At 37.6% G+C, this 16947-nt stretch overlaps 1 protein-coding gene across 10 annotated transcripts in view; it reads left to right on the top strand.

Moving 5' to 3' along the window:
* The window catches only part of LRRFIP2 (LRR binding FLII interacting protein 2), a 108925-nt gene that overhangs the window by 14623 nt on the left and 77355 nt on the right, over nucleotides 1-16947 (top strand). For all 10 annotated transcript variants that reach the window (XM_046003838.1, XM_046003828.1, XM_046003831.1 and 7 more), the window contains exon 2: nucleotides 6278-6421. In XM_046003838.1, coding sequence (XP_045859794.1) covers nucleotides 6332-6421 — 90 coding nt within the window. In that variant the 5' untranslated portion in view covers nucleotides 6278-6331. The remainder of the gene's footprint in view (nucleotides 1-6277; nucleotides 6422-16947) is intronic.

Raw genomic sequence — 16947 nt, forward strand, 5'->3', positions numbered from 1 at the left:
TCTTTTCCTGTTTTTTGCTCTGTTGCACACTTTTAAGTCTGACCTGTCCTTAGCATATGTAATTTTCTCTCTCCCTTCCTTTCATCCTCTGAATGAAACGAAGAACCTCATTTTTGAGGTTCTTTTGTTCTTTCTTTCTTTGTTTTTGAGTAGACACTGAGATACTTTTTAAAAAGTATAGGGAAAGGAGGAATTTGAATGGTACTAGAAAATGGTTTACTTCTCAGGGCATACTGAGAAGGAAGTTGTTGGGTAAGAGCATATCTTCCTAATTTGGGTTCTGCACCATTGAGGAAAATAGTATTGTAAATCATGTTAAACACACGCCCATTAGAGTTCGTTTATTTAAACATGGTTAGCAAGGAAGTAAGTGCAACCACTGGCATGTCATCTTATGAAAGGAGGAAATGGAAAAATTATCACTTGTTTTGGGTGTATGAAAATAATATGCATTCAAAATATGAGACTTTAAAAGAAACTTTTTGTGAATTCTTAGGACTACCAAATGTGTAAGTTGGAGAAGGGATTATACAGTTTCTCACTGACCCTTTATAGGCGTTTTATTTTGTAAAATATGAGTTTAATTTAACCATTAAAATATGAGTTTAATTTATTTTGTAAAATATGAATTTGATAAGAAGTTCTCATATTCTCCTGAGATATAATTTGTGTTTAGTATCTACCTTTCATGTTCCACCAGGTCTTCCAGTTTTGCCTCACATACACATATTTTCATTTTGTACTTTGCCTCAATTTCTAGATGTACCTTTTATTCTTTCTGTAGGTTCTATCACTAAATAATCGGAGCTCAAGTGGGTTCAGGTACTTAGAAAGCACTCCATAAATGCTTAATTTAAGAAGTGTCTTAAATTAATATGAATAAATATTAATATGAATAAATATGAATATAGTGAATAAAATGATTTATTCATTTTGCATAATGTCCTCATTTAGCTATTTGCAGGAATTGATGTCTTTAAGTGTTCAGTCTTTCCTCCTGCAGGCCTGCCCTCTCTCCCTCCCTCTGCTACTTTTGCTCTTGCCCCTGTCCTTCCCCCTTCATTTTTTTCTCTTCTAGTCAGCAATTGAAGCATTCTCTCCTTTGCCCATAGTCTTTCTAACGTATACATAACTATTGGTGTTCTTCCATACTGTGATTACCTCTACCTTCCTTTCTGGTTTCAAATCAAGATTTTTTAAATTGAAATTACCAGTTCCCATGCCTTTCATTCACTTATTCATCAGCCTTTCTTAACTAGTTTTTTTCCAACACTTTATTGTACACATTTTGCAACTTACAGAGAAGCTGAAAAGAGTTCTACTATAAACATTCATGTACTTACTACTTGGAGTCCACTGTTAATATTTTACTGCATTTCGTGTGCCTGGGTGGCTCAGTTGGTTAAGTGTCTGCCTTTGGCTCAGGTCATGATCCCAGGATTCTGGCATCTAATCCTACATCAGGCTCCTTGCCCATTGGGGAATCTGCTTCTCCTCAGCTTGCCGCTCCCTCTGCTTGCTTGTGCTATCTGTCTGTCGAGAAAAAAAAAACCAAAACAGAATCAATAATAAAAAGATATGCACAGGGGTGCCTGGGTGGCTCAGTGGGTTAAAGCCTCTGCCTTCAGCTCAGGTCATGATCTCAGGGTCCTGGGATCAAGCCCCACATCGGGCTCTCTGCTCAGCAGGGAGCCTGCTTCCTCCTCCTCTCTGGCTGCCTCTCTACCTACTTGTGATCTCTGTCTGCCAAATAAATAAATAAAATCTTTTTAAAAAAAAAAGATATGCAGAGATCTTAAGTGTACCGTCTAATGATTTCTCTCTTCTAAGTCAGGTGTGTTCTCATGAGAGAACTAACTCCCATTGTAAGGCCACACTTCTAAAACTTGTGTGTTCATTTGGAAGGCAGCTATGCTCGCCACTATACCACCAATGCTGTGTGTTCATTTGGAATTTCAAAAATAGACTTTGAATGCCAGAAAGTACCTTAAAAATTTCTTTTTAATATTTTATTATGTAAGTGTGCTACATAGCGTGATGATTATAGTTAAAGGTATTTTTATTTTTTTTCTAGATTTTTCCATGCTTCTGCAAATATTCTTAGCATCGCTAATGATATCACATAATGCATGGTGCAGGAAGTAATTGAGGATGTTTTTGTTTAGTTAAAAGTGCAAGAATTTAAAGAAAGGCCAGGATTGCCCTTTTGTCTACTTCATAAACTAAATATGTAAAAGGTAGTTAATTTAAGACACTTCAGACATTTATGGAGTGCTTTCTAAGTACCTGAACCCACTTGAGCTCCGATTAACCGTGTTGGACAGTTGTGTCTGCTCTGTAAGTGAAGAAACCAAGCCTCAGGTAGGGGAAATGGCAGTGCAGCAGTTGAACTCAGATCCTCTCACTTTAACTTTGGTCCAGTGGGAATAGCTGCAGTCCCACTCGGTTCAAGTCCCATTCCAGATAGTGCGATTTGCTGATGAATAAAGACCAAACGTTTTATTGCATAGACTAATGTTAGCTGTAGTGATGACTGATGCAGAGGCTAATACCAATATTTTGAGTTCTCCATGATGAAATACTCAGATATAGAGAACTGCAACTATTGGGATCCAGACAGAACTCTGTAAGTGTATTATATTTAGAATGTGACTTACTGATACTACTTACCCATTCTATTCTCACAAAAGTGAGCAATATCATGATTGAAGTGCCACTTAATGTGGCAAAATGCCTATTTTTCAGAAATATATTAATTGAGAAACTAATTGGAGAAAAGAAAGCCTTGTTGGTATTTCTATTGTGGAAGGTTTCTATTTCACAACATCCTTCAAGCTACTTCCCTTCTTTCCCTTAGGTAGACAGATCCTTATTGACAAAATCTTCTGGAGAAAATCAGCTTGACATTGTCTGGGTAATGGGCCTGACAAAATGTGGGCAGTTTTGTTTTTGTCAGTGGATGTAAAGGTTTAGCTCTTAGTTTGGCCAATACCACCAAGGAAAAGCTCCAAGAGATGAACACAGCTCCTGAAGAAAAATATTCTTGAGGAATGCTCCTTGTGATAGCAACTTACTGAAAGTCCTTTAGGATCAGAAACTGAAAATAATCTGTTTCAGATCAACTTTTGAGTCTATAGCCTTATTTTTGTCATTTTGAAGATAGATTGCATAGGAGCCGAAAACCTTTTACTTTTTCTAATATTAGTAAGGATGTCTGCCTACAGAGTACAAATCATGTAATTCTTTCAAAAACATTAGATTGTTTTTTGACATGGGTAATGGTTGATTTGGCTCATGTGCTCCTGAGAAAGGTGATGGGACCTGGCCAATGAGTCATGTAAACCTCTAGATATTCTCTGTAGATAGGACAAGGACAAGGGAAAAACTTCTGTCTTCCATTTCCTGCTTATCCTGTGCCTCTGTCTCTTTTCCTGTCATCTTTCTCTCAGGACTGGCTAGCCTGGAGCCTGTTGAAACAGTTTGTTTGTTTTTAAGAGAGAGAGAGAACAAGCAGGGAGGAGGGTCAGAGAGAGAAGGAGAAGCAGATTCTCTGCTGAGCAGGGAGCCCCATGTGGGGCTCCATCCTGGGACACTGAGATCACAACCCAAGCCGAACGCAGACGCTTAACTGACTGAGCCACCCAGGAGCCCCAAAACAGTTTTGTTTTGAGACATTTTTAAGAAAAGAATTCCTTGTAAATCTGTGTACTAGAAGTATCCTGGCAGATCTGAGGTTTAAGGCAGTGTTCCTTGAGGAGGAAGGGAATGGATTATGGAAAAAGAGGAGACAGAAATCCTTTCGAAAGAGTGCCACCCGCAGTGGCTTCAGATAGTGTGTCTCAGCCACCTAATTCGGGGGTGATCCATTTTGGGGCCACTTTATTCTTTGAGCCTCGGATCTGGATTGATCGATTGATTGGTTTATGCATCTCTCTTTCCCCAATGTTATTGGAATGTTAGAAAATCAAAAAGAAGAAAAAGTGCAGCCATAATCCTTTCCTCCTAATGAAACCACTGTTAAACTTTTGATAAAATCTTTACTTCTTCTTCTATAATTATTCTTATGTTCCTGGCATTAGAAAATACCTTTTTGGGGCACCTGGGTGGCTCAGTGGGTTAAAGCCTCTGCCTTCAGCTCAGGTCATGATCTCAGGGTCCTGGGATCAAGCCCCACATTGGGCTCTCTGCTCAGTGGGGAGCCTGCTTCCTCCTCTCTCTCTGCCTGCTTCTCTGCTTACTCGTGATCTCTCTCTGTCAAATAAATAAATCTTTAAAAAAAAATAACTTTTTTTGTTTCCTGTTTTTGTGGAATGTCTTTGAATGTGTCCTTGGGAGGCTGGCTGAAGGACAAATATTGGGTGATATTACTGTGCATCAGTTAAATTGTCACTTTGAAAGAGGTACTTTGAAAAGAAAAGGACTGCATGCTGCTTTTTTCTCAGTAGGTAACTAATACTTGTACATCGTTACTATTAAGTGTATGATCTTTAAAATGGTGCCTGAGGGTGAGGATGAGGGGAGACTTCTGAAAAAACAACACTGAGCTTTTCAGAAATTGTCCTGATTTGTGGCTGGGACTTCTCAGCTGCTGCTTTCAGACATAACATTCCTTCTCTTCATTTCCATTTGAAGGAGTCCTTTCTTATCATATCCAGATAGATTTTCTATGGCAGAGTGAGGAACTATCATCAGTCTTCATTCTGATTGACAAACATAGCATGCTAGCTATGTGGGAATAAGAAGTGGTGTCAGATAAGAGGGGAATGGCCTGAATTTTCGTTGAAGACTTTTTTTGTAAGAGTGAATTGATGAAGTGCTTCTGTTTTATTTTGCCTGGAACAAGTAAATTCCAACACATTAAAGTTACTTGGAGTTTTGATAAAGTTCATTCTACTGGGGTGACCTTACTTGAGAATTCCTTTGTGATTCACGTTTATTTTGTTAAAGGTAGGAAAAAAAAGTTTTAAGTTAATGGATATTTTGCTAAATGAGCTGTACGTCTCAGGAATGTATATCAGCAAGAGGGAGGTCATGCAAATTGGGATGGATTTTCTTATGGGAATCTTTAATTTCAAATACCATGTGTTTGGAAGGCCAGATCATCTTTACTACCCTTATTATTTAATCCTGGCAGATGAATTTTTCTCCCCACCCCCCTTTTTTTTTGTAAAAATGGGTCTATTTCATAATAACAGCAACAATAATAGATCCATAGATATATTCGTAATCGTTGGCCTACATCAGTTTTGTTTGTCATCGTATCTTTGGCACTTTCCACAGTACCTGGTAGTAGCAGGCACGCAGTTACTGTTGCATGGACAGTGTTGGTAATTGTTAATTGCAGAATAATTAATCATTTGTTATTTTATGTGGTAATAGTTTAATTGGAATTGTTTTTTAAATTACACTAAAAAACCAATTTATCTTTGTAAGTTTAAGGTTCCGTATTAAAATTTCTTGAATATGTTGTTTCAAAGCTTTAGAATGAATGACTTTGCTGAAATGTTTTTTGCTCTGTGATGGAAATAAGTTTTAGAAATAACTGTAGTAATTTTAAACTGTTAGGTAGAATTATTGCTGACTGCAGTTTTTCTGAGGCTAATGTTACAACACATTCTTTTTTTTTTAGACTTACTTATTTTTTAGAGAGAGAGTATGTCGGTGTGAGCATGGGAGCAGGGGTAGGGAGGGTAAGCAGAGGGAATGAATCTCCAGCAGACTCCTCGCCAAGCCTGTAGCCCAAGGCCGGGCTCAATCTTACAACCCTGAGCTGAAATCAAGATTCTCTCCTCAACTGACTGAACCCCAAGGTGCCCCTACAATATATTCTTACAGGTTGCTGTCTGTGGGTATAGCATGATAAGAATGAATTGGGAGGTTTAATAATTAGTGTAAATTTAAATATTCTAAAATTTGTTGGAATAATTTGATAGGAAAAAGTATTTGGTGACTAATTTATATGTAAATACACAAATATAATTTTTCTAAAAGTGAATATATAAAGGAGCTTTAAAATGGTACAAAGAGGGGTGCATGGGTGGCTTAGTGGGTTAAGCCTCTGCCTTCGGCTCAGGTCATGATCTCAGGGTCCTGGGATCGAGCCCCACATTGGGCTCTCTCTGAGCAGGGAGCCTGTTTCCCTTTCTTTCTCTGCCTGCCTCTCTGCCTACTTGTGATCTCTGTCGAAGAGATATATAAAATCTTTAAAAAACAAATAAATAAGTAAAATGGTACAAAGAGAAACATCCTAAGTAAATTCTGTTTCTGTTTATTTCAGGGCCGAACACGGTGAAATCACATTTCACAGTTAAAACACTATTAAGAAGACAATATGGGGACTCCTGGTTCTGGAAGGAAAAGGACGCCTGTAAAAGACCGATTTTCTGCAGAAGATGAAGCTTTGAGTAACATTGCCAGAGAGGTGTGTCTGGAAAACCCCCACCTCAGCATTGAGTTGCACAGTTGGGAATGTAAAAGTACTTGGGGCGGGGGAGTAAAATTTACTGAGCAGATTTTAGAATGCTTACTTGTGAATAAGATGTTGAGTCTGGTGCTCGCTTGGGCAGCACATATACTAAGATGTTGAGTCTGACCTCTAAATACTGTATTAGAATAGAATATAGTTACCAGCTCTTTATTTGGATATCTGTTCCTCTTATTGAAAAATTAAGTTTTCATTTTATTTTTTGTGGATCACTTTCAGGTACCTGTAATGTTTTGAAATTTATAATGAATCTTTAGTATTAAAACTTATGGTAATTAGAATGTGGAAAATATGATAACTATATTATAGAAACACTCATGGGCTATACAGTTAGCATATTCTAGGAGGCACTGTATAAATGTTGATAGAAACAGGCCTTATTTGGTGTCTGCCCAGATTCAGTTATTTTAGCTGTTTTTTGAAATACTGCAGTGGAATTTTTATGTTTAACTTTCAGCTAGCACCAGAGCTTCTGGAGCATTTTTGTTTTGGTTTGTTCACAACTCAGAAGAAAGAAGAAAATGGAAAGGGTTGTCACCTATTGAATCATTGGCAACATTTCCTGTTGCATATTGGAAATTTAAGATAACTCCCAGCTGTGATTTCTTAGTGAGGTGCCAACTTTGTTTCAGACTCTGACTCTATCTGCAGCTGCAGGCCTGACCATAAATTAATCTGGTTCAAGAATTGGTTAGAGCATTATTAAATTATATTCTCTTTGTGAAGATTAGTCCCTCACCACTTCCTCTTTGTTATTCTTAGTAAATAGCTCATTTAGGACTAGTGCTATTTCCTTTTGACATATTATACATTCTCTTTTTGATCCAGCTCATTGTTACATTTTTCCTCTGGTAAGCTACTCAGTTAGCTTTTGAATTAGAAGTCAAATTCTGTAGAGGGATGTTTGAAGCAAAGAAAAGTTGTCTAACAACTATTGACAAGCTTAGGATACTTTAACAAAACCACTTTTAAAAAATCAAGTGAGATATTTTCAGATAAGAGGGTAAAAGATACTTTTAAATGAAGTGAAAATGAGATACAAGGATCTTAAATATTTGCACAAATGAAGCATTTTGGAAGCCTGTGTTTGGAAACATAGTTTTATTTGAAAAGTGAAACTGCTCAGTGTTCACTTCCCAAATTAGAGGGACTTGCCCAGATTTCTATAAAGAGAGGAAATGTTGGCACCTTCTCGGCTTTTTTGTACTAAGTATTTGAACTCTTTTTTGCATTTGTGATGCTTTGTTTGCAAAAGTGGGTGCATTCTAAACATTTAATGCTTGAGTGCTTTCTGTGCAACAGATGGTTCTACGCATTTAAGCTGCATTAGTTCATTTAATCTTCACAAAATTCCAAGATTGGTTTTATTATCTCCATTTTAACAAAGAAACCATTCCACAGAAAAGTTAAGCATCTTTCCTAAGGTCACACAGCCAGAAAATAGCAAAGCTTGGGTTCAGTCACATGAAGTCTAGCTCCAAGGTCTTAGCATTTAACTGCTTATGCTGTGCTGTTTCTCAGTATTCTCCAACTCCCCCATTAATAGTTTGTTTTTTGGTAACTATTCATGACTTTGAAAGTATTTGCCCATCTTGATTCTCACAATAACCTTGTGAGTTAGGAAGGATAGGTATTACTATTAGCCTTATTTACAGATGAGGAAACAGACAAAGCTGAGAGATAAAAGTCTAAAAGGTATCAGAGCTGGGGCTCTAATTCAGCTACTTAAAACCATTGTTTATTCTACTGTACCATACTGTTTCCAGAAGAGGTGGGCTTTGGAGAGTTGTAAGTGTGGCTTTGAATCCTGCCTCAACTAGTTTCTTGTTGAGTAATTTTGTTAAGTAACTCTTATGGACTTCAGTTTCCTCCTTTGTAAAATGGGAATAATATTGTCTTCACGTACTATAGGGCTGTTGTGATGATTAAAGGACACAAAGCATGTAAACCTTTATCCTAGTGTTAGGTTTGCAGCGGGCTATTTTTTTGCCTAGTAATAAGTTGGAATTGAAAGTGACACTAGAAATTTTAAAAGATATTTATTAAGATAGGTGTTCTAAAACGTGGTTGATCGCTAGACTCCCTCAGGGAACTTTTTCAATGTGCAGAGTCCCAGGCGTTACTTGTACTTGCTAAATTGGAATCTGTGGGAGTTGAGCTCAAAAACCTGTATTTAAGTGCATGTGCGCATGTGCATGCACACTGACACACAGACACACAAGCAGTTTTCTTCCTGGGGGATCTTGATGGCCAGTCAGATTTGGGAACCATGGAACAAATGCAGAGAAGAAAGAACAACACAACAACAACAACAAAAACAAAACAGAAACAAAATACGGAAGAGATCTTATCCTGGATGGTCAGTTTTTTATACCTACAGGTTGTTTTCCTTCCTGTACATTATTATTTTGCTATGAAATAATTTAGTTTAATACAGTTATTAAATCACAAGTTATAGTATAATAATAAAAGTTATTAAAGGATTTAAAAGGAGAGTATTTTTAGTTTCTATTTCTATTTTCAGAGCTCTGAATATGAATATGCCAACTCTTCATAACCTGATCAAAAGACTCAGCTTAACCCTCAATATGAAAGGGCCAATTTTTATTAAGATTCAAGTTATTTATTTGTGTGATGTAGTAGTTTCAAAACTAAAGTTTCAAACTTTAGAGGAAATAGGTTTAGCAGTTTTAAAATAATTCCTTCATATATTTCTCGTGATTCTTTTTTTTCCTTAAAATTTTCATAACACTTCTCAATTGTTCATTCATACATTACATACATATTACATAGGATAAAAGGTTGACATTTGTACATCACCCCTAGACTTTATTTTGTTCCATATGATCATCCCTTTCACAAAAAAACATGCCCAAAGAGGAAGAAACCAAACAGAATAGAACCCGCATAGTGAGTAAAGAGGACAAATAGCTTAATCCCCCCTTTTAATTGTTAAATCTCAACAGTTTAGTTTGTCTTTTCTCACTTCAAATTGTTTTTTTGAGGTAGACAGGGAATACCATAAATAAAAATAACCTCTTTTTCCTCCTGCTTACTATTTGCTCAGGTTTCTTTGCTCCTCAATTGGCCCCAAGTCAGGGAACTAGAGGGAATGAGAAGGAAAAGAAACAAAAGTCATAGATATGTTCTGCAAACTGGATAATTTACATGCTAAAATATGGAACTGAGTACATTATGGTAAAACATACATAACATAAAACTTACCCATGTTTACAAGTGTGGGATTCTGTGGCCTTAAGTGTATTCATATTGTGCAACCATTATCACCACCCATCTACAGAAGTCTTCATTTTTGATGACCTGTGTACATTTATAAAAGATGTTTGGGTGTTTGAAGACTGTGAAGTCAGGAATGTGGATGGATTTAGAAGCCCTGTCCTGTCTGTAATAGGCATGTTGCTGCTCTGTTGGGGGAACATGGGCTATCACAGCTCTTGGAAGAGTTCAGAGGAGCTGTGTCGGAAAGGGTTACCAGCAAGTCCTCTTGGGTGTCAGAGGACCAATCTGCATGCTTTTTTTTTTTCTTCTTGCTTGTTTGGCTTTGATTGTTCCACAGGTTTGGGGGACATGCAATTAGAGAGTTGACTTTAAGTGAAACTTACCTGAAGGCACAGAGTGTATCAAATTGGGAACCTTTAGGCAGCTAGCTTTCCAAAGGAGAAAGGTGAGGGTAGCATGGAAGCTGCTTATGCCACCTTACTGCAGGTAGTTTGACAAATATCATGGTGAATGTTACCAGGAAAAGAAATTAAGCCTTTTGAAGGGCTAGTGAACGGTCTTTTTAAGGCATCACACAAGTCTGAAATATTAATGATTTCCTTATTTTAGAGCTGCATATATCAATGTACATCTCTCCAAATGGAAGTTATCAGAATGTTGCTTATTTTTGGACCTTATGATCTGAAAGTCCTTGTAGCTCTAAAATTTGGTGAGTTTCCTTGAGATCCAGGACCCAAAAGATTCATGTTCATAATGTGCAGTTCTCTCAGATCTAAAGGATCAATGACAAGTGTAGAAGTTGATCATCCTTTATAAGAATTGGAGTTTAGCAAATGGAGTGTTCAGAGACTTTTGTTGTTGAGCAGAATGTTCATATAGGGGCGCCTGGGTGGCTCAGTAGGTTAAAGCCTCTGCCTTCGGTTCAGGTCATGATCTCAGGGTCCTGGGATCGAGCCCCACATCGGGCTCTCTGCTCAGCAGGGATCCTGCCTCCTCCTCTCTCTCTGCCTGCCTCTCTGCCTACCTGTGATCTCTGTCTGTCAAATAAATAAATAAAATCTTAAAAAAAAAATGTTCATATAGACACAGATATAGTAGGTGCATGCACCTACTAGTAATAAAGAAGAAAGGAAGCTTTTGTAGCTTTTTGACATTTGTGGCTGCTAGGGCTTTCACATTTCATTTAAAAATATTTATTTATTGGGACGCCTGGGTGGCTCAGTTGGTTAAGCGGCTGCCTTCAGCTCAGGTCATGATCCCAGCGTCCTGGGATCGAGTCCCACATCGGGCTCCTTGTTCGGCAGGGAACCTGCTTCTCTCTCTGTCTCTGCCTGCCACTCTGTCTGCCTATGCTTGCTCTCACTCTCTCTCTCTGACAAATAAATAAATAAAATCTTTAAAAAAATTTATATATTTATTGAGAAAGAGAGAGAGAGTGTGCATGAGAGGGGGAGAGGACAGAGTGGAGGGAGAGAAGGAGAATCCTTAAGTAGACTAGTATCATGGAGCTGGAGATAATGACCTGAGCCAAAATGAGGAGTCACTTAAATGACTGAGCCACCCAGGCACCCCCAGATTTCATTTTTCAAAATAGCTTTATTGAGATAAATTTTATCCATTTGAAATGCACAATTTAATGGTTTTTGGTCTTTTACAATATTAATTTTTTAAAAGTTGTGATTATAATATGTATAACAAAATTTGTAATTTAAACTATGTTTTCAGACTATAGTTCAGTGGCATTCATTACATTTACAATGTTGTGCAATCAGGACCACTGTCTATTTCTACATAGTGATGAAAATCTGTTCTTTTCATCACCCCAGACAGAAACTCTGTAACTATTAAGTAATAAGTCCCATTCCCCCCTCTTCCAGATCCTGGTGACTTTTAATCTGCTTTATGTCTCTATGAATTTGTCTAATTCTGAATATTCCATACAAGCAGAATTACACAGTATTTTTCCTTTTGTATCTGGCTTTTTTCTCTTAGTGTAATGACTTCAAGATTCATCTATGTTGTAGCATGTATTAGAACTTGATTCCTTGCCCCCCACCTTAACTTCATTCCTTTTTTAAGGCTGAATAATTTTCCACTGTGTGACTATATTACATTTTGTTTATCCATTTATCTGTTGATGGATACTTCGTTGGATTTCATTTGCTGTCTGTGGAAGTAACAGCCATCCCAGGCATCTAGCAGTGAAAACCAGAAGTTTTTGCAGGCTTTGATTATGTATTAGCAGCCTGAACAGACGAATACAAAGACAAGAATTGGGCTTAGCTTAAAAGATACTGTCCAGTGTTACTGTTTTGTGGGATGATAACCATGATAGTTTGGTAGAACTAATGATTTCATAGTTATCTCACTATTTTACTTCGTTATTTATTCATTTTTAGGGCTTGGCAAATTAAGGATAAAAAACTTGGTACAGATAGCAGCTTTTGAAATGCAAAGAATTACCATAATCACAATATATATGGGTGTTAATACCATCTTTCATTTAAGAATAGAGGTTAAATTTGCAATGATGTGGATGGAACTAGAGGGTATCATGCTGAGTGAAATAAGTCAATTGGAGAAAGACAACTATCATGTGATCTCCCTGATATGAGGCAGTACAGATGCAATGTGGGGGGTTTGGGGGGTAGAAAAAGAATAAATGAAACAAGCTGGGATCCGGAGGGAGACAAACCATAAGAGACTCTTAATCTCACAAAACAAACTGAGGATGGCCGGGGGTAGGGGGTAGGGGTTATGGACATTGGGGAGGGTATGTGCTATGGTGAGTGCTGTGAAGTGTGTAAACCTGGCGATTCACAGACCTGTATCCCTGGGGCTAATAATACATTATATGTTTATTAAAAAAAAAAAAAAAAAGAATAGAGGTTAAAAGGGTCCCTGGGTTGCTCAGTTGGTTAAGCATTCAACTGTTGGTCTCAGCTAAAGTCTTAATCTCAGGGTCATGAGTTTAAATCTTGCACTAGGCTCATGCTGGGTGTGGAGCCCTAAAAAAAAAAAAGAAAGAAAGAAAGAAAGAAAGAAAAAAGGAATAGAGTTTTAAAAAACTGCACAAATTTTGAATGTCATTCATTCAGTAGATGTTTTTTGAGCATCTGTTCTTTGCAGGTGCTGTGTCTGATGTGAGGAATAGGTGGTGGACAGGTCTATCATAATCCTTGCCCTCATGGAGCTTAGATTCTGTAGGGAGAAATAGACATTAAATAAAGAATTACAGAATGGACTAGTGGTTCAGTTTTCAGTTCCCTTTTTTCTTCAAAATTAATGTCTACATTTAACATGATAATTTCTGTCTTGAAAGCTATGATTGTCAGTGTATGTCACAGTAGCATTCTTAGAATTGAGGAAATATAGTAATCTATTTATTTACAACTGTGTTAAGTGCTTTGAATGGATAGTAAATGATCTTATTAAAAAGTATGTGGTGGGGGACTTGACATGTTTGGGGTCTTTGGGAAGGCAACTGAGTTCTGAAGGGTGAATGGAATTATTGAGGGGAAAGAGTTGTCAGATGTGGGAAAGAGCTTTCCAGTCAGAGGGAAGAATGTGTGACAAGCTTTTGAGCCAGAATGAGTATGGAGAATTTGAGGAATAATAACAACAGCTAACATGTACTGATTACTGAGCTCATATTAGGTACCAATTACTGTCCTAAGTTCTTTATTTTATCGATTATGAATGCCAGGCATGGAGAAGTGAAGTAATTTGCCCAAGGTCACATAACTAGAAGGGTAAGGCTGAAATTTGTGTTTAGGCTCCTCTGTTTGTAAAACTGCTATGCCTCCTGTGAGATCACTGTTAATACTAACATGCACGGCAAGAAGGAGAGAAACCAGAGAGGTAGTTGGGAGGCAGATCATATAAGCCAGTGGTTCTCAACCCAGGGTGATTTTGTCCCCCACAGGACATTTGGCAATGTGTGGAGATATTTTTATCTGTCATAACAGGAGGAAGGGTATGCTACTGGTGTTTGTGAGTAGAGACCATATCTTGCATTGCACAGGACAGCCCCCCACAACAAAGAATTAGCTGGCCCAAATAGTCAACAGTTGAGAAGCCTGTTGTTACAGGTTTTTATAGACTGTATTTAGGATTTGGGTCTGTGTCCTAAGAACAAAGGAAAAACATTAAAGGGTTTTATGTAGGGGTATGACATGATCAGATCTGTGCCTTAAAAGGAAGACTTTAGTGCAGATTAGAGATTATAACAGAAAGGACATTAGTGGATGTGGGAAGATGAGTTGTGAGACTTGCAGAGGCAGTGGGTGCATGGCCCAGAGAGACAGCAGTGGGGAAGGTGAGAGATAGTTGGGATGGAGAAGTAGTTAATGCTCAGTGAGTGGCTGTGTTTGGGTAGTAGAGAGGGGAAAGTTTGGATTGTGCCTCTGGGTGGTGGTAGGGAACATTTGAATGGGCAGGAGTCTTGGAGAAGGAGGACCATGGATTTATGTTGTATGTGTTGTATTTAAGTAAAGTGCCCATGAAGCATCTAAGTGGAGACTGAAGAGGCAGTTTGTGGATATGGATCAAGAATTCTAAGAAGTCTGGACTGTAAATAAACATTGAGACCTGTGAGCATGTAGAAGGTGATTAAAATCATTAGTGTGGATGAAATTTATCTAGGGGGGAAGTGTAGAGTTGAAAATAGTCACTTCTCGGGCTGAGTCCTACAGCACTCCAGGATTTCAAGGTCAAGTCTTGAGTCTTTCTTAATTCTGACACTTTTTTGGTCATCCTTTTGTGCTTGGTTCAGATTGTTCTATGCAAATAGGACTTGTCTAGAAAGCTGACTCCACAGGAGGCATAATTACTCTTACTTAAAAATAAATACCAAAGTTTATAAAATTTTATGAAATGTAAATTAATTTCTTAGAGTTATAAAGCGTGACTTTTTTTTATTTCTCCCCAGTTAAAATTCAAAGTACAAATTAGACAGAGTCTTTGAAAGAGTAAATTTAAGTTGTTGTTTTTAGTCATTTAGAATTCCTTCCAGTGGCATTAGTGCATGAATTCAGCCAATTCCCATTGTGTGCAGACCTTTCTCCATTTTTTCCCCATTCACTCCTAGAACTAAGTCAGAGCTCTGACTCTGTGATGGCTAGCATTACTCCGAATATCCTGCTTTTCCTTGATTTGTTCCTCTAACCAGAATTAACAAGACTGAGTTTTGTGTCAGTGTGATTGAAGAACACTGGGTATAGCATTCAGTTCTTACAGTCTTCACCATTCCTGTGATTTAGAGGAATTTAGAGAAAAACATTCAAATAGCACATCAGTAACCTAAATGTGAAGACATTTTTGGCAACACCCTTTTTGTTCCCCCAAAGTATTTCTGTGAGAAATATGATTCATATTTTCCCTTTTGGTTAGATATGTCACTGCAGATCTAGAATTTCAATTCTCCTGAGCTGTGTATTTATTTATTAGGTTGTGTTCAGACCTGAGTAATACAGTCTATAATCTTAAATTTCCTCTCTCATTCCAAAAGACTATTTTGCTATCAAAAGGTCTCTGAGTAAAAGGAAGATTTAGTTGTTTGACATCAAAAGAAAATGGCTTAGGCGGGCGTGGGTGGCTCAGTGGTTTGGGACTCTGCCTTAGGCTCTGGTCATGGTCTCTGGGTCCTGGGATCGAGCCCCGCAAATGGGCTCTCTGCTCGGTGGGGAGTCTGCTTCCCCCTCTCTCTCTGCCTGCCTCTCTGCCTCCTTGTGACCTCTCTCTCTGTCAAATGAATAAATAAAATCTTAAAAAAAATAAAATAAAATGGCGTAAAATACCTAGATTTTTATCTAATTCATATAGGTGTTTGTACTAAAAAAATTTATAAAGTTGGCTTTTGACTACCAGAAGCTTTTAAAAAAGTAGTTAACCATAATTACAATGTAAGCTCTAATTAAGAAAAATGGTACCTGAGATTTTCTACTAAAGGGAAGTTGCTAAGAAATTGAGTAATGACTTTGTTAGTCTGGAAACCATAGCAACACAATAAATATTATGTCTCTTAATTTGTGTTTCAGGGTTCTTTTGGCATGAGTGTCATGGAAAAATAAACAAAATTAAACACAGTAAACTCTGAGTCTTAGCTACCTGAATTAGTCATTTTCCTTGTATGTTTCACTTTCTAGAATTTTGTATTACACATTTCTTGAAATTAAAGTATAGTCTGTAAAGATAACAGATTATTTTTTGTATTTCTTACTTACACCAATTGCATGGGTTTTATATTATGGGTATACATGCAAGCTGGCAGCTCTGTACTTGGCTTGATTAAGTGTGTTTCTGTCAAATTATGATATTTAAAATTTTTTTAAACATTTATTTATTTATTTTAGAGAGAGGGAGAGTGAGCACGCATATAGGGGTGCAGAGGGAGAGGGAGAGAAATCCTCAAGCAGACTTCCCGCTGGGCATGGAGCTGACACTGGGCTAGATCCAGGACCCTGAGATTATGACCTGAGCCTAAATTAAGAGTTGGCAGCTTAACCTACTGAGCCACCCAGGAGCCCCTCAAATTATGAAATTTTAATTTGCCTCTCTTGAAAAGTGTTAAAAGATCACAGTAGGACAGAATTTTAAAGTTAGAGGTTTCCATTCTTTTAAAGGCATTTGAGTGTGTGTTTTCATGTACTTCCCATTGAAAATATTAAAGGCAGGAATGTTTTGATAATAATTTAACTACCCAAGAGTCTCCCACTCAACATTAACTGATATCAGGGTTTTGTGATAATTGCTTCAGTTTAAAAAAGATAAGGGAGAAAGACAACATTATAAACAAAGTTTAGGACCCCTTTTTTTATTCTTAGGCCTCGCTTTCCACCCCCCTTTACCCAACAGTGAACCACTATAATAAAATCATAAGATTTCCTTCCTGTCTGTGTTCTAAAAGTTCAACTGCGTATCTCCATAAACAGTGTTGTTTTATGTGTTTTTGTGTATTGTTTTCTAAGTGCTCAATAGGCATGTGGGTGTGAAACAAGTAGAACCATGTGAGAAGCTGCCAGAATAAGCTTAGTATGGCTGGAGAGAGGTTGGGGAATGGGAAGAAATGATGCTGGAGAGACGATTGTAGGGCCAGTCATGAAGGGGTTTGTGTTTAGGGCTGAGGAGTTTAAATCTGACTTTAGAAGCTGTGGAGGAGCTATTGAAGAGTAAAAGATTTTTCAGATTTGATTTGTAGCACAGTTGCTTTAGCCACCATATGA

This window comes from Meles meles, chromosome 4 (assembly GCF_922984935.1).
Source record: "Meles meles chromosome 4, mMelMel3.1 paternal haplotype, whole genome shotgun sequence".
Taxonomy (NCBI): Eukaryota; Metazoa; Chordata; class Mammalia; order Carnivora; family Mustelidae; genus Meles; species Meles meles.